This window comes from Schistocerca nitens, chromosome 3 (assembly GCF_023898315.1).
Source record: "Schistocerca nitens isolate TAMUIC-IGC-003100 chromosome 3, iqSchNite1.1, whole genome shotgun sequence".
In the NCBI taxonomy this organism is placed as follows: Eukaryota; Metazoa; Arthropoda; class Insecta; order Orthoptera; family Acrididae; genus Schistocerca; species Schistocerca nitens.
The window spans coordinates 643,349,927-643,368,971 of record NC_064616.1 but is presented as its reverse complement, the minus strand read 5'-3'; the positions used below and the strand labels follow the sequence as shown (position 1 = coordinate 643,368,971).

The 19,045-nt window shown below is 44.0% G+C and overlaps 1 protein-coding gene across 1 annotated transcript in view; it reads right to left on the bottom strand.

Moving 5' to 3' along the window:
* The window catches only part of LOC126249378 (uncharacterized), a gene marked incomplete at its 3' end in the record, with an annotated part of 812,647 nt that extends 794,008 nt beyond the window's left edge, over positions 1-18,639 (bottom strand). Inside the window, exon 1 of the mRNA XM_049951032.1 lies at positions 18,278-18,639. Within this exon, the coding sequence (XP_049806989.1) occupies positions 18,278-18,292 (15 nt within the window). The remainder of the gene's footprint in view (positions 1-18,277) is intronic.
* Positions 18,640-19,045: the final 406 nt, after the last annotated feature.

The window sequence follows — 19,045 nt, the reverse complement described above, 5'->3', positions numbered from 1 at the left end:
ATCAGTAATGTGCGTCGTTGGCTTGTTGGTGCTTGTAATGAAGGCTACGGCGATGCTAACCCTAACGCGTGTGACAGAGCTCGGAGTGTTTCCAAAAGTTGAAGAACACCTTCGAGCATTTCATTTTGATAGTAATAAAGTGGTGCAACCAGAGCTAAAGTTGGAGCTCCGTCAACGAAGTCAAACTTTCTAATGTGGCTGTATCAACGAACTGTTATCTCATTGTGAGGAATGTGCTGGTCGCCAGCGAGTCTGTGTTGAGAAACAAATACGTAGACATGAAGAATACAGATGTAGAATGTTAATAAAGTTTATTTTACTTGAAAAGCCTTAAGTTTCTTCACATAAAAAAATCCGAGGCATTACTTTTCTGCACGCCCTCGTAGAACTGAAATTTCGGAAAACGATACAGGAGCTTACGATCTGTCACAGCGTAACTGAGGGATCAAGTTTGTTAACATTGTTAATCAGGAGACACAAGCTCTGTTGTAAATTTTTTTATATAGTTTAGGTACTGAAAACCCATGTAGTCAAGTTTCGGCTAACAATCTAGCCATTGTCAGACGTAATCTCTGTTACGAAAGGATGTAAATTCTGATTGCGTCAGTTACTAAGTTGTAATGGCATATCGCCTTTGGTAAGGCGATATATTTAACATTTAATCACTTTAGTGGGTAGTTCCTTATGCAAATATTGTTTTACTTTCACTGCCTCGTTTCTACGATAATGTATATTTATGACCACCGTTCAATTACACTGGTCACGAACGATGAAAAGCTGTTTTTAATTATATTATGTGTAGATGTTTTCATCGTAAGAAAGATTTTAACGATCTATGAAGCCGTAATGACCCCAAAACTAACTAAAAACGTTTTATCGTATGTATACTGTAATTAATTTGTGTATATACTCTTAAACCCTGCTACAATATTATGTGCAGTTCTTTAAGCTGTTGCATGAGGAAAAAAATCTGTTTTATATCTTAGATCTGAGGACGGCTAGATTGTTAGCCGAAATTAGTAATCCATCGAAATTAAGAAGATTGAATGTGCGACATTGACTTCATGGGTTTTCAATCTCTAAGATAAATTAAAAATAACTGATGAGCACACAATCTTAAATTAAGCAGTCCGTTCGGGGTTACTGTAGGAAAGTCTTGGGAAAACTTATCACTGTGAGAGCAGAGTTTCAGGAGGAACGCCAGGGTGAGGATGACAAGGGTGTGCGTCCCTCGCCTGCTCCCATTTTAACGCATTTCTCTGAACGAGGGTGGTTAACGACCGCAGCCGCGCTCCTGCGGCCGAAGGCTGAAGGCGGGCACGGTCTCTGCGTCGAGGCCCGCGCTCGGAAGCTGTCCCGCCGTGGCTTTCACGTCTCCCGAACCTGTCCACCTAGCCACGGGAAGCTACAGCCTCCTAACGAACCAATCCATCATTTTGTAACAACGACTCGCCCTTCCAAACAAGTGTATCTGTCGCATAAGGACTCTAAAGCAGCTCCACGACACCATTCGCTCGGGAAAGTCCTGTTCCTTTTTCTTGTTTAAACATAAGAGGAGCTTAAAATAGCGACCTAAATATTTATATAAGACCGCTTATCTCCGGTAATTAATATTCACGGAGAAAACGCCCAAGTAGTAAATTAAGGAGCGTGTAGGCGTGAGGAGCCGGCATCCTTCCGCTGCGCAGCTGTGCACGATGTTCCAGCATCGGTCGGTCTGCTCAGATCTTACCGTGCCGCGGCCAGTCTTATCTCAGCTGTCGAGGCAGCTGTCTTCACTCAATCGCGCCATAGATCTTAGAAGTAGAGAAGTTCGCTATTTTCAGTGTGGGCTCAGGATCTTGTAAACGTGTAAGCTGAAGAGCAGCGGTGTAACTTAGCGCATTTTGCATTTCCTCATATTACTTGCCATCAGGGTACAACATTTCTGCTCTGGAAGTAAATACGAAGGGAGGAGTCTTCTTTATATACGATAAGTTCAGTTATTTGTACCGGGTGGCTATAATTAAAGCGCAGCTAGCCACGGAGGTCCAGTGTCGACTGCAATTAACGTATGGCAGCGAAACTTGGTAGATACGCTAATGCGTTAATGTGGAACCGATTTATGCTGGAAAAAAAATAGTTTATTTTGGCCACCAGGTGCAAATCTGTCGCTGTACAACATCTCGTCGACGTTTCCGGTGCTCATACCGAACAAACTGGTAACCGGCGGGTAATGATAAAATCAACATTATGACTTTCTCAGTTCCTAGAATGAAATTTTCACTCTACAGCGGAGTGTGCGCTGGTATGAAACTTCCTGGCAGATTAAAACTATGTGCCGGACCGAGACTCGAACTCGGGACCTTTGCCTTTCGCGGGCAAGTGCTCTACCAACTGAGCTACCCAAACACGACTCACGCCCCGTCCTCACAGCTTTAATTCCGCCAGTACCTCGTCTCCCACCTTCCAAATTTCACAGAAGCTCTCCTGCGAACCTTGCAGAACTAGCACTCCTGGAAGAAAGGATATTGCGGAGACATGGCTTAGCCACAGCCTAGGGGATGTTTCAAGAATGAAATTTTCACTCTACAGCGGAGTGTGCGCGCTGATATGAAACTTCCTGGCAGGTTGAAACTGTGTGCCGGACCGAGACTCGAACTCGGGACCTTTGGTAGAGCACTTGCCCGCGAAAGGCAAAGGTCCCGAGTTCGAGTCTCGGTCCGGCACACAGTTTTAATCTGCCAGGAAGTTTCCTTTCTCAGTTCTTTGACTTTTTTTGCCAAACACCCCTTCCTAATCCATTACATATGGAAACATTTATCTACATATGTCTAGCATTCGCAGCGTCAGATCTGCCTCTGGTGGCGAAACTGGAACAGTTTTTGTTTCTCTTCCTTTCTATTTTTTTCAGCGTATTCCGGTTCCGCATTAGCGCATTAGAATATCTACCAAGTTTCACTACCATACGATAATATAATTACAGATCCACACTGGACCTCTGTGAGTAGCTGTACTTTAACTATAACCACCCAGTATAAACTTATTAAAGATAACTTACAAAAATCTTATCAAACAATAGCCTGTCCGCCGCGTTGTAAAATTACCTGTTAAAGAGTTCATTTAGTTGATTGTTAAGGTCAAAAAATGATTCAAATGGTCCTGAACACTATGGGACTTAACTTCTGAGGTCACCAGTCCCCTAGAACTTAGAACTACTTAAACCTAACTAACCTAAGGACATCACACACATCCATGCCCGAGGCAGGATTCGAATCTGCGACCGTAGCGGTCGCGTGGTTCCACACTGTAGCGCCTAGAACCGCTTGGCCGCTCCGGCTTGCGATTGTTATGTGATATGCCTCTTACTGTGCTGCGTTCAGACGAATTTACTAAATTCTTATGGTGTCTTCTGTAGTGTTAGAAAAAGGGAGGCAACCGTAACCTTCTGATGTATCAGTGGTTTCCTTAGCGCATTAACCTTTCCGTGAACATAACTTCAGAAAATCAGAGACCAGCAAACGAGCTGGCACAGAGCGAACGCAGGCACTGTGCTGGCTAGAAAAACCTTGATATCTCGAAGCATCTTAATTTATTTTTTCCGTGGTTTTATGATAGTACTGATAGCGAAAGAAATAACGATTCCTTCAAAAATACCCCAAGGAGCTCCTACGCTTCATAATAAGAAATGAGTGTACCTTCGCTCAGTGAAGAGACATTTAACTACCTGTAATGATACGTCTGTGGATTGAAGATGAAAAACATAGGGGTAAAACCGGTAATAGTTTAAGGACACAATGAGTCAACTCTGATTGTTGTTATGCATTATGATATACCGAATGTTTGTTATTTGGTAACAAATGCTTTCGTGTTCGGATGTTTACAAGAACTGCCATTTCAAGGCCGGCCCGGGTGGCCCAGCGGTTCTAGGCGCTACAGTCTGGAACCGCGCTACCGCTACGGTCGCAGGTTCAAATCCTGCCTCGGGCATGGATGTGTGTGATGTCCTTAGGTTAGTTCGGTTTAAGTAGTTCTAAGTTCTAGGGGACTGATGACCTCAGAAGTTAAGTCCCATAGTGCTCAGAGCCATTTGAACCATTTTGCCATTTCAACATAGTATCGATTATTTCTCCGCTGTAAGTTATACTGTATAATAAACGATTCGTCAGTTTACGTCTGCTAATGAAGTAACTTACAGGTTAATCAAAATATTCATCTGAAGACCATCCGCCGGAATGGTAACGTGTCTTAGTAACTTTCAGAAGTGAATGCATCACCCAGAATAATTGAAATAGAATCTAACATTCCGCCTATTACAGTATCATAGTTGGTGGATTCCGACTGTGCATTCATTGACTTCGTATGGACAACTTCTGTTGCGATTATAATTATTATTGCAATAATAAATAAGGCATTACGAAAAATTATTCTCATTGTCGTGGATACCTGACTGTTCTGGAACATCTCAAAAGCGCCGGTTACGACGTGAGAACTGTAATATCGACCAAAATAGAATTTTTGTATCTTGAGTGAAAAGAAAAAAATTCAACCTCCTCGTGTAGCTGAAGATGAAGCGCGGTACTTTGGACGCAGGGAAGTGAGCCAGCCTCAGATATAATCAGCGCGGTGGATTCGAGAGTGGCATTCGGTCGACTTTCCACGCTCGTTTAGGCAAATAATGGGCGGAACTCCTATTCCCGCCTCAGAAAACATGATACACAAACTGCTGGAGTACGATAACACTCGTGGAAAGGAAGCTGCGCTATTCACAGAGACGGCGCACACGAATTCCATCACTTACGTTAATTGAAGACTGGCGACACGAAAGGCATCCAGCCATAAAGTCAAAACTAATGAAAGAAATCTGTCAAATTATGGAAAAGAGCGGACGAAGTACAACGGGATAAACGCTGGGAAAGAGAGTGACAAAGGAAAAAAATTCGTATAAACTGTATTATTAGAAACGTTAATTGTCTTTTAGGTACGGTAGAATGCAACATGTATCGTAATTGCGGAATTCTGAGAACCTTATAACAGGTCAACTCGTCTTTGGCTTCTGTAGTTCTTAGTTCGAAGACCGGTTTGATGCAGCTCAAAAATGTTCAAATATGTGTGAAATCTGATGGGACTTAACTGCTAAGGTCATCAGTCCCTAAGCTTACACACTACTTAACCTAAATTGTCCTAAGGACAAACACACACACCCATGCCCGAGGGAGGACTCGAACCTCCGCCGGGACCAGCCGCACAGACCATGACTGCAGCGCCTAAGACCGCGCGGCTAATCCCGTGATGCAGCTCTCCTCGCTACTCCATCCTGTGCAAGCCTCTTCATGTCCGGAATAAGTACTATAACCTACGTCCACTTTAACCCACTTATTATATTCATTCCTTGGTCTCCTTCCCTGCAGGAAAATTATCGTCATAGAAAATCCTCATGTAAACCAAGAAACTCGTTCAAATATATTGTAGTACCATAAGACAGAATACTGAAAATCATCCGTAATGGGTAAGTTTAATCTGATTGAAAATTGCTGTGGCGTACCATTCGTTACTGAAATAAGGTAACTGAATGGAAACGACAATTTTAATTAAATTATACGTCTTATGGCATTATGGGGTGGGATATCCCACGTTGTGGGGTTCAGCAGCTTGCGGGAAGGCTGTCTTCCTCCGTGCACATCGGCCCCTTTCCATGCGGATGTGTGAGAATTGTGTCGTGTGTGTGTGTGTGTGTGTGTGTGTGTCTGTGTGTGTATTTGTGGAGTGTAGGTGAGAGTAATGGATACATGTATAGTATACTGTTATGTTTATATTGTATGGCGGTGATGATGATGGCCGGCCGGAGTGGCCGAGCGGTTCTAGGCGCTGCAGTCTGGAGCCGAGCGACCGCTACGGTCGCAGGTTCGAATCCTGCCTCGGGCATGGATGTGTGTGATGTCCTTAGGTTGGTTAGGTTTAATTAGTTCTAAGTTCTAGGCGACTGATGACCTCAGAAGTTAAGTCGCATACTGCTCAGAGCCATTTGATGATGATTAAGAGTGACGGCACACAGCCTACTCCTCTGGAATAGCACCATGTGGGCCGCCAAGATTAACGTTCCCATTCGACGGACGAATTACTATCAGCAGTGTCATATGCCCTCACGAAAGTCAATTTGAAAGGACCGCTATCTGTCGCTGAGTAAATGCGAGAGCCTAGAACGCAGTTCGGAATCTTCCCGCTGGTTCAAGACATGCGCGATCGTAAAAGACACCGAGAGCCAATGCACATTGTTATTACGTGTCTCGCCGCACAAGCTGTTAGCAAGCGAACGACTCTACGGAATAGTGCCAGCGAACCCCGTCGGATGGTTTTTCTGCGCGGGTCGGCTCGCGCACACACGTGATGCACACGGCCGTAGCGCTGCAGCGACAGAACCGGCTGCGACTGCAGCGCGATACTACACTCGCTCTCGCTGCATTATGAATGGATGCCACCGGATGTTGCGCTCCACATTCAACGCTCTCCGCGCGCTGCGCTCCCTACTTAATTGAACTCGCGTATCTGAGGTAATCGGATCGGCTTTCTGAAGCTGTCACCCCAGCCAGTTAGTTCTTGCAATTGGTACATTTTAATTGAAGCAGCGTCTTCGGTTTTGCTAGCGTCAAACGGGTACGGCAACTGCATAGTGCGATCAGCGGTGAGTGCCGTCTAAGCCCGGTTGCGCAGAGCGGTCGGCACTTTTTCCTGTCTCGCATTTGGCGGGGAATGACGCGGAATGCAACGAAGCTCACGAAAACCTTTCGCGGCGGTCACGCCTCCTGTAACTGGGTCACGAATTGCCTTCGAGTTATCGAAAATCCGAGGGCGCTATCGGCAAACGCCACGTTAAATTCGGCGTTTTGCATTAAACGAGAACCAGCCGTCGGTATCTGGCAGCAATATCTTGTAAGCCCGCAGTTTTCTCGGAAAACGAACATGTAGATCGGAAATGAATAAAAATGGCCTGTAACAGATACGGTTACTGTGAAAAACCAAACCCACTACAATTCGATATCCATTCTGGGACAAAGAGGAGATATGTAACGTTTAGTGCAAAGTTTCGAGGTGCGCGGAATGTTCAGAACGTAAAATATCTTAGCCTTTTTGCTGGAAAATTCGTTTTAAGTTTTAGAGATCTTTTTCCTATCCTCTGGTAACCTTCGTGTATTGACATTATAACTAACAGCATGCCGTCGAAATTCCCTATAATAGCCCAAACATCTAGAACTAAAATAAAAACGTTATTACCTTTAAATCTTACAAAATGCTGCATATACTAGACTTAAGACTATATAAGTGGTTTTATTCTACTGTAAAATGTATTTTTTCTCCAATGATTCACTAGACAGAATTAAATTATTGTGTAAACAATACAACGTCTATTATAAATAAGAATAAAATCATGTAATCACTTGGTTTTTATTTGAAATTTACCGTCGGATATTGCCTTTAAAACTGAAGGGCTGTAATAGAAGGATCTTCGTAAATAATTAACTCTAAGTGAAAATCTCTACCAGGAAAGAGTCATCTAAGCTGGCAGTACTCTAGTCGTGTCTTGTTTTGGATTTACGATACACGGAGTCACCTATTTGAAATTCATCGATTTCCGATTAGTCAATGAACTAAGATGAGCTCGAGCAAGCCACAGTTTTCTATTCAAAGTCACCTAATGAAGACTGAAACAATACAAACATTCAAAAAACACTGGAAAGTTTTACCTAAGACAAGTTTTAAATCAGAAAGAAATCTTTCTTCTATAAAATGCTGTGTATGTTTGACATTGCTATGTTGCAATGTTCTCCTGCTGCACGTGGATTCCATTAGGGTGATGATGTATTCACGGAATATAACTACGGACGTAGAAGCCTACGAATACTAACTAAAACCGAAGTTATTTAACTTCATCCATGTCGAAAAGGAATTAAAATAAACAATCGGAAGAGGAATATTATAATGTTTTTGTGCAAGAGTATTTGATTTCATTTTACCTCTAGAGTTATCAGTTTTGACCATAGTCAGTTTCGGCCCGACAGTAGTTATGTAAACTAAACGAGGACTAAGAAGTTAAACAACTTACTATAAAAGATGCACAGTTATATGGTTTTACCCCTAATTATGAAAGATTTCTCGTCTTTACATTTAACGAAGCTACTGATACGTGGAAGAACTAAGAGCCATGAAAAATAAATGACGAAACCATCTTTTCTTCAGTCAAAAATAGCTGTCTTAGGTTAGGTCAGGTCGTATCACGTGTTCATATTCGAGATCACTCACCATGAATTCTGTTGTGACACGTGTTCCAAATCCGGTTAGCTAGGATCCTAATGTCGTAGTGGTGGAAGAAATTATCATCGCCAGTATTTGGCTATTAGGGGGAGAGGGAGGAAGTGTTTGCCAAAGTTGCAAAACATTACACTATGTGCCTTTGTTCCAGAACAAATCTGAAATCTCTCCGTACTTTCTCGTGGCATTCTGGTATATGCTGCTACTGATGACGATTCATCGGTTGGCGGTCCCTAGGCGAAGGTTGGGAAGCGTAGAGATTTCACTCTCACTCTCTTCATTGTCACTTCTCGTCGTCATCATCAGCAGAAACGTGACCATTCACTCGACAAACATTCGTCACAATGAATTACACGCAGTAAATTTTTTCAAGATACAGCATACTTCGAAATGGAAGGCTGCCTTATGGGTGCTAGTAAGGAAGCTGTCCCGAATCAAACAGCTGACTCCAAACCAACAAAGGCGCACACCGTTTACAGTTTTATCGTACATCAAAATTAATGCACAGAATTTTGGGAAAATTAAGCATAACTCCAAAATACATCGTTCACTAGAAACGACATTCGCTTGCCAGTCAGAAAACTACGTTGGCAGGTATTGCGAAATGAAAGGCTAGCCGTGATATTCGTAAACGAAGTGCCATGCCAGTCTTCTAACGGAAGTCAGATATTAAATAATGTCCAGTACAAGCTTTGATAAACGACATTATTTTCTATTAAAGGAGATCAAAAAGTTACTGCGATCAATATTTCTTCAGTACCACTAAATCTTCATGCTACCTCCAGCACGCCGGCCGGTGTGGCCGTGCGGTTCTAGGCGCTTCAGTCTGGAACCGCGTGACCGCTACGGTCGCAGGTTCGAATCCTGCCTCGGGCATGGATGTGTGTGATGTCCTTAGATCAGTTAGGTTTAAGTAGTTCTAAGTTCTAGGGGACTAATGACCACAGATGTTAAGTCCCATAGTGCTCAGAGCCATTTGAACCATTTGAACCTACCTCCAGCACAATTGCATTTTTGATTTAATGAACGCGAGAGAAGGAAACGGGAAAAAATATTTGTAAGAAAGGAATTCACTTAGATCATTGTTTTAACAACGAAGACGACAGATTAGGATTTATAGTACCACGTACATAGCGGTAACAGTGTACCAGCCGGAGGTACGCGGATAGGTAGGCGCCGGTAGGCGGAGAAACCAAGCGGACGAAATAGATTCCAGACACGCAGTTGCACAACAACAATATTCGGCATTGTACAAACAGCATCGCTTTTATCGAAGGCGCCAGCGATAAGCGTTTCCCAGCAGGTCGAGCCAATGCACGATAGGCGGATAGCCGGCGGTTACGATAGTGCGCTGGGCCGCGCTGGCGCGCAGTGCGTTAATTACAAGCAACGGCGCCGCACCGTACTGTCACACAGCAGTCTCCCTCGGCGGTTTCCGAACAAACACGTTCTGTCTCGGAATGTTTCCGTAAAAATCAGTCCGTAAAAACAACTAAACGCCATAATATTTACGAAAAACGAAGTGTGTAAGGGCCCTTCGACGATAAGGTCGTTACAGACATGGAAGAGGCTCAGAGTGGTGAAGAAAATCGTCCGGTCTGTTAGAAAGGAACCATGCGTGTATTAGTCAAAGGTGATACAAAGGAATCTGAATGCCTCTTCCGTAAAACGCGAATCCGTGACCTTAACCGTTTCGCTATCTCACTCAGCAACATTTGTGATATGCAATCGTACAATTAACCTATCTCCTGGAAACAAACGTTACAATATATATCTACTACGAGCTTCCAATTACAATCTAGATGAAAATCTTGTAAATTGACAGCAAAAATGGCTTGACATATTCTAGAAAGGAAGAATGACTTATATTTCTCTTTTCGAGGAGGAAATATTTTTTTCAAAGTATCTAATTCGCCAACAAATTTGAATGAGATTTTTAGCTGTTTTGCGAACCTGTTTACTCAGTCGCTTGTTCGTTCTAAGTTTCTACAGTAAAACACGAGAAAGCACAAAATAAACCGAGCAAAGTCTGACACTCACATAGTTGACTAATAGGATACACACACAAAAAGAATATGAAGTACTGGATACAAAAAGTATTTTTTCATTTCTGGCCATGCATTGGTTTCATTGCTGTGGAAAGGGGAAAACAAAGAACACAACTGATCTGCTGTTGACGAAATGCGTTGTGATGTTCCACTTAGCAAGGTAAATACGTTTCGAAGGTGTTTCCATCACTTTTTCTTTTCGAATTAAATTTCATACTGCGAGCGATATCACTGAAGGAAATGATACGTTACAATTCACAAGGTCTACAGAAGACACACATGCGTAAGAAACAAACCAGCGATTCACTTGAAAGCATTGAGGAATGTAAGACAATGACGAAATTACTGAGCGCGTGCTACCGAGGAACTGGTTGCAGATCATTTTCCGGCCATTATGTCTTTTGTTTCATCACTAAAGACACAGCAGAATCAAGTCCGCACACTTTTCAAACCTCGCCACCTCGACACACTGTATAATATAATGTAACAAATGAAATACAACTGGCAGTTTCGATTGTGAAGGCAGAACGAAACGTTTCGTCGGACATAATATAGGGAAGAAAGTACTCTTATCCTTAGCCAAGCCTTAAGAAGAAATTCGCGATTTAGAGAAACTGCGAGAAACTTGACGCAGTAGGGTGGCAGCGGGATGTGAACCATGACTGTGTTGACTAAATAGTACCCCATCCGATGTCTCAGAAATACCAAACGCATAAATATACAGATTTCTCTTGTGAAACAAAGATTTTCAGGTTTAACTTCGATTGATCAGTGCTGGCAATAGAGTAGCTAATTAAATTAACACGGCTTGCAGTTGTTTCGGTAATGTGTTTGGCGCCCAAATAAACTGGCACGCTGGAATTTATTACAACACCTTTAGGGAACGAATCCAATATCTCAAACATTACGCCACCTAGCTTGATATCGAGTTAAGGATCAACTGAAAAGCACGTGAACGCGACGAAATGACATTACAAATGTCGCACATCTATTTGTTCGCTAAGAAAATACATAATTAATGAATAATTTCACATTTTCGCAATGGCCACAAAATCGAGTAATAAAAAAGTTGATCACACGGGTGGCGCGCATTATACCGTAATGAGCGTCCAAAGAGCGGGTGAAAGGCCTGCTGCACACAGCTGGCAGCAATATTTGCCGTACGGCCGGAGATGACACACCTCATGCTAGTCCATTTTCTTGGCAAGCTGGCCTCTGTCTCGTCTATTTCTGTTTGTCGAAAGGTGTTGCATTCTGAAAGGGAAGCCTGGCGCGCAGCTTCGTCGCCACAAGCCCGAAGCACATCCAAGTCTGAGTCTGTAATACACGACACATTGTCTGGTGCGTTCTGGAGGGTACCAAACACAAACACCTAGGGGGGCGGGTGGGGGGGGGAGGTTAGAACGGCTGCTGGTGCGCCTCTGAACTTATTACCTTTCCTCTTACTATAAACATCTGAACATGTGATCATATAACTAAACAAATTGTAACCGCATTACATAGAAAGTGTAAGAACAAACTTTGCGTTATACCGACCTCAAAAATGTACGTAAATGAAGAACACGATAATCAACAACTCACCGTGATAATACCTGGGACCAATCTGCAATCACTCACAGTACTCGACTGTACATATTGTATTTTTATTCACTTAATTTAGGTAACAGCTAAATAGAATGAATTTTTCACTCTGCAGCAGAGTGTACGCTATTATGAAAATTCCTTGCACATTAAACTTTTTCAACGAACTTTGGCTCCTGAAGATAGGAAGAGGCTGGGACTGGGGTTTCTCGTCTCGTCGACAGCGAGGTCGTGGCTGACAGACGACATCGATTTTATAGCCACCGGGCAAGGAACCGGTTGAGGCCTTGGACAAGTAGCAAGAAACAAATCTTGCATTCATCCCATGCGATTAGCGAAACAGGAAACTGACAGACGGAATATATCATTCCGGGATCAGAACGGCATACCTATGAAGAGAGATTAACGTTTCACTGATGAGCCACAATAGAATATGAGCGTGAACACAGAAGCACATCATTGTGGCGTGAATGAGACTGTAAAAGTGGCCGACATATACAATAAACCTTGCTATATAGCCACAAGCGTCGCTGTTGAGAAGCGAAGAAAGAGTTTTAGATCCCGTTGACGCCGAAGTAGCGGAAACCACGGTAAAATCAAAATAGGAATCTCGGACAGGGATTTGAAACCTGTCACTCCCGAATACGAGTCCACAGTAGGAAACATTACGTCACCTCGTTCTGAACACAGGTGCAGGCTGTAGTAAATTTGCTAACGAACATTAGTTGTCTTACGGCATTTGATAGTGACATTAAAAGTCCGCAGCTCGTGGTCGTGCGGTAGCGTTCTCGCTTCCCGCGCCCGGCTTCCCGGGTTCGATTCCCGGAGGGGTCAGGGATTTTCTCTGCCTCGTGATGACTGGGTGTTGTGTGATGTCCATAGGTTAGTTAGGTTTAAGTAGTTCTAAGTTCTAGGGGACTAATAACCATAGATGTTAAGTCCCATTGTGCTCAGAACCATTTGAACCAAGTGACATTAAAGATTTCGCCGACAGTTCACGTAATTCAACCTTCATTTTCGTTATCCATGTTAACTCTCAAATTCAGCATGGTACAGCGGTGTGTAGCCGAAATACACAACAGGAAGGGCCCTCAAACATCCTAACACATACATTTCCACTTCAGTGTTCAGTTCATGCGAGAGAAAATAACACTCTTGAGTCATTTCTCGTCTCCTTGGTAAGATAAGGATCATGAACGCCACAGTCAGAAAAAAAAAAAATTCTGCACTTAACCGTTAAAGTGAATTTTGTAGATGATATATACCATATTCAGCCTATTTTTCCCTTATCGGTATTTCTGCGGTCCCTACGAACCGAATATTGTAACCCCTCTCACATATTGCAGTGCAGAAAAAACAATAAAAATTTCAGTAATACCGTTAACCTGTAGGACTAAGGGACTTTTGGTTTATTTTCATCTATTGAAATCTACTGACATGCTTTTTACCTCCAGCGCAGATCTGTCTACTCCGTAAAGGCAGTAGATCCCACAACTGTATCTACACTCTCTTTACCTTCTTGCGGAGTAATTTAAAAATATATACGGTATGCTAGAGATAATGAATTTTTTCATTCTCTTTAGAAACAAAATAAGCTAGAATTAAATGACACCAAATTAAAAATACGCTATAATTTTTTTTCATCGATTCTGGGTGAATCCAGAAATTCTGTAGTGAACGGTCGTGAGATTTTAAAGATGTTGGCCTGCATTGCAGTACCACCATGAATGTGCATACCTGTGCCTATGATAAAACGTTCTTTGCATTGTTGGTAATATTATTGAACACTGTTGTGTCCCTTATTCGTATTCTCCGAAACGAATGGACTGTTTTAAGAGAGTTGTGGGTTCGAGACCTACCACAACCTCTCCCAATTTCAAGTTTCGCTGAGAGATCAAACAGAAAACCTGTGAGCATTTTTGTTTAACATTTTTTTAGATAACTCACTCGGAAACATCCTTTACTTTTCAAAATAACGATATTTTTTACATGTGTCGGAGGTACATTGGAGCAACGTCTTAGTAGATCCATGATGCACGAGTCTAAAAGCGTTCAACAGTTTCTTTCTTGTACTATGTTCCTATGACACTGTAACTGAAAGTACGCCAACTGTATGTTATGCGCTGTTTGACCTATGTCAAGTGATGGTGGGTGATTGTTGCTGAATTCTCTACTATCTGCATTGCACGACTACTGAACATCTTACTTTGACAGTGAGGATGTGCGTTGGAGAAAGCTTTTATTCTTCCAGTTTCATACAGCTTGGAGTACACGCACGGATATTCCAGCCATAACATACTGTTTACTCTTCCAGCAAAATAAGAAAAGGAACTGAGCGGAGACCTACACAAAGGCGCCTGAGTTGCGGGTTGCATCCGGAAAGAAACTGTCTGATGCGAGCCGAGCCTCGGGCAACTGTGACAAGTTTTCTTGAGGCACTTCCGGCGGGCACCGTGTGGCTTCCTTTCTGCCAGCAGGTACGTCCATTGCACCTCTAGTTCTGCCACAGAATGGATAAATATTATTGGTTTCCAATAAAACGATTTATCCATCTACCGCCGATATGAAAACAGCGTTACCATATGACAAACTCGCTTTAGTTTGCAACATTCAAATTTACTTTTAATTACTGTACATAAGTTCTATACGTTATGTAATTCAAACGCGAAAGACGAGGATATAATTGAACACATCATCTCATTACTATCAGTTGTCTTTCACTTTCCACGAATCAAATGGTATCGTATGAGATAGCCAACTAGTTTGCGTGGTTAACGTTAATTAGCTTATCTACAATTCGATCACTTCCAATGTACACTAAGATGAGCAGAACTAATAGCAAATGTGAAAAATGGGATTTCGTTAAACGACAGTTATTTGGTTTTTGTGTTAAGTATCAAGCACAATGGTGGTGTTAACAGCAGCTTGATGGGCTAGACAAACGAAGAATCGGCAATCTACATAAATATTAGCAGGGCTGTACTATCACACAGGAATTTCATGTGATTTTCAAGACACCGGCAGGAAGAATGTTAAGTTGCTTCTTCATATGCGCCTCAGATTCTCGCTATGCCAATAATTTGACACGAAAGTTCAGAGAACACGATTTACATATTGAAGAGAAGACGGCATTCCAATAGAGATGAAGTCAGTGGTAGTTTCGACCACGGTCAACATGTGCTGTTGGTGTAGGGCCGGTGGCAACTTGGATAGTTGCCAAGTATTACTTTACTGCACATTCTGCAAGCCTTCCCAGCTATATAAGGTAAGGAAAGTGAGAACTTGGTAGTAAACAGTAGATTAAAATTTTGTAATAAAATGTAGAAACAAATGAAAACCGCTTGTTTTTCCCGTCGCCATTTACTCTCTGGAACGAGTCAAGTATTGTTTCATGCTGCAGTAAAATATCTAGGAATACCGGTCTGGAGGTGAAAGAATTACATAAATGTAGAAGCAACAACGTTTGAAAAATGATAAGAAAATGTATATCATGTACGAGAGAGATCCGATCGAATCTTAAGTGATGTCCGTCAGTATGGGCCTTCTTAGAGATTTTGGTTAATGAAGGAAAGAGAGCAGTATCTAAAATGACAGTGGTTTCGTCATTTGACTTAGTTTATTTACTTCTGCAGCAGATATTGCAATTTCGGCTTTACAGTCATTTTAAGTAATTCATTGTTGTCATTTCGAAATTAGTTGTACTGCATGTCGTGCTACATGTCAAGAAGGTAATATTAATTATTTGATCATACTACTGTAGTATCATAATGTAAAAGCCACTTATTATGGGATGTTACAGTAAAAAATGAGAGATTTATTTAGATTGTTGTAATAGTGTATCCAGAAGGAAATAAAATAACTGTCAAATGGTGAAAGTATTAACATTTAGAGGATTCTAGACGACTGTGACACATAATAGTAAATAATCTAAACAGAGGAGATTCAAGGAGGAAATGTGCACTTTGTTTTGACACACTGGCGGCGTCACAAAATAGCACGTAATCTCCAGTGCAATACGCTACAAGACAGATCTGAGTCACCTGTGCGCCTGCTTTTAACATTCTTGAGTGCGTCAGCTTCAAGATGGGATAGTACGATGGAGGTCCAGACGGACTGTGCCATCGGTTGCACGGTGTCTTGCGGAACACAGACGTAGAACTTGTAAGTTACAGCTACGTGTTATTGGGAGCTCTACTAGCAATCAATAGTATACTACTAGACTTCATATGATTCAGTGTTTGCTGTGGTGTTCTGTAGGAACTAATGCGGCCTCCGGCCGCCCTATTCAGCCGAAATGCGCGAAGTAAAAGGAAGTGTCGAGAGGAGAGATTAGACGGGGTAAGTAGCAGCGGAGGTGGGTGCTCGTGGTGCCGGCTCGGGCACAGGTGGAAGCGGATCGCGATTTGGCGCGGCCAGCGCACCGAACCGGTTTTGGCGCAGCACTCTGGCCTTGGAAGGGTACCCGCGCTGCCGACGAAGACGCCGACGCCGATACCCGCGACAAGTGGAGCGCCGCGACCCCCGACCCGCCCCCGCCTGCGCCTATAATTTTCGGCTCGACTGCCCGCACAAACAACGCCGCCTCCACCTTCCGCACGTTCCTCGGGCCTTCCTACGATGCTGTCAGATGGCTACCCAAAAGCCGCCAGTACCCGGAATTGGAGACCAATGGCTCTCGCTCTCGGAGCAGCGGCACTCAAACACTGCCCTAACATTAGTTTTCACCAGATTACCGATGAAATACGTAATACGGTGTCGCTGCGTACTACGCGTCGGCTTGCACAAACTGAAGAACCCCGATATGGTGACACAAAAACGTGTTAGTAAGACTGCAGCCAGCGTGTGTTCAGTTTTCTTCCGTGGTCTCACTGACTGTATTCATGAAAGTGTGATCTGTATATCGTATATTGTAATGTCTGCGTTCTTTAACAGTTTCTTATTTTTATTAAAATGAAATCTGTGGTCACTGCAGTGGGTCGGAAGTTTAATTATCAAAGAAGCTAAATGTGAGTGAGATAGGCACGTAATAGGTGGTTCCACTATGGATAGCTATTATCAAACAGTTACAAATCGATTACACCATACGGATGTATCGGAATTGTTGCAGGGTACAAGGTTAATGCGAAATACAGCTGTGGAGCTCGAGAAGAGGACTAAGCAAACGAGATATCACACAATAAGTTTCTCTAGTCTTAGTAAACGTAACAGAACGATACGAATAGAAACGCGCAATATAAAAGCAGTTACCACGGATTGCTCAACTACATTGCAGCTAAATTGCATCAGGGGAAGCGCATCACCACTAAACGTGTGTGTGCTGAGGCGAAAAATGACAGTTTTAAGCAAGACCTCTGAGGAAGGGAATATTTCACAGCGACCGGTTACTACGTGCAGTCTGTGGACAAATGAGGAAACTCGAGCCAAAGAAAGAAAGGACGAGACAACTGGAAGCGTACACGTTCCGCTGCACAAACACGTTACCGTTAGTAGATCCGCGTTAATTCGAAGGCAAACGGTGGTGGGAGCCTGCAGTCCGCTCCCGGAAGACGGCCCGAGGGCCGCTTCCGCGGGACTCCGCTGCGCTACAGATGCGTCCGCCTCTTAAATCGAAAGGAAGGATTTACTTGGCCGTAAATCATGTTCTAGAGTAGCGGCTGACAATACGCGGCCGGGCCTCGGCCTCGTAGTAAATTACCTCGGCCGCTCCCGAAAAATGGAACGGTCGACGAAAGTATCTTCCCCCCGTCACTGGGCATTTAACAAAAAATTAAAAACAAAGATACTGCTCATAAGATGACAGCGGAACGGAAGGACCTCTGTTGTTGTCTAAATTTTGGACTTACTAGCAGTTTCGGCGGGGAACTGCTTCCGGCGAGCTCGAAGGAAGATGTAACAGGATGACTACGATACTTCGAGACGAAGTAGTTTGAAATAGGCACTTTTACACATTTTTTCGGTTTTTAAGCAAGACATGAACATTTCAGGAGTGATGCAACATTTTCTGTTGTATATTGAGGTGTTCACAACGGAGTCAAAACACGTTCTTCACGTCTCGAATTTTCTCACTCAGCTAGTTTAATATCAGCCTCGTCCATCTCCCGAATTCGGAAATATAAGTAAAGTCTGCGATTTTTTTTTTTTATTTTTCCTTTTTTTTAGAAATTGTAGGAGTCACCAGTAGAGGTGGTCACGTCGATATTTCCAGGAAATTGCTGGATACTGAGAATCTACTTTCACGTTTCGTCACAGAGGCAGGGAGACAAGTGGACAAAGCAAGACACAGCGTTCTGGAAGACTAGCCTAGACAAGACGCAGAACACTTCCGGCGGAAGTGTCAGGGCTTAGGACCGGTTCCTACTCACTGTAGTCGCTGACATCGTCACTCGTGCCGTTGACGGTGCCGTCAGGCAGGATCTGCAAGTGTCTGTTCTTGATGTACATCTGAATCTTGCGCGCGGGTCCCGTGATGTGCGACAGGTTGGCGCTGCGCTCACTGCGCACGGCCAGCTCGGGCGCCACCATCAGCTCGTGCGCCTCCAGTCTATCCGGCTGTAGGGGTCTGGCCAACGACAGGGCACTCAGAACAGCAGCAACCAGCCCCAGGTGGAACACCCTAACCATGACTGGGTGGCGGCTTAGCGGGTGAAGTCGCTGCCCATGGCTCACGTGTGGTCGCACGCACCGGACCACATGGCGGCCGCACCACCGACTACAGCATGCGACGGCGGTCGCGCGCGCACTGACACGCCAGCCGCCGGCCGCCGGCCGCCGGCTGCGGCGCCCGCCCCCTCCCCTGCGGCCTCCCCGCCGCGGGCTGCCCCCTCCACGCCGCCGGCGCAGCCGCCACCGCCGCCACCGCCGCCGCAACAATCCACCCTCGGTCACATGGCCCATTTACTCGCCGGCTGGCGAAAAGCGGCGGATGCCTCGCCGTCTATGACGGCTGCACGCTGTGACGCCTCGGCCCACGCCTCGCAGATAACGCGCCACTCAGCCGGCGCCTTCGCTAGCAGCGCCACTGTTCGCGCTATCGGGCGCCACAGCCGACTCTAGTTAGCAACCGATAAGGACACACTCGCTCGTCCAGATCACGTACAGATCGTTTCACACCATTCTTAGCTTACTCGGAG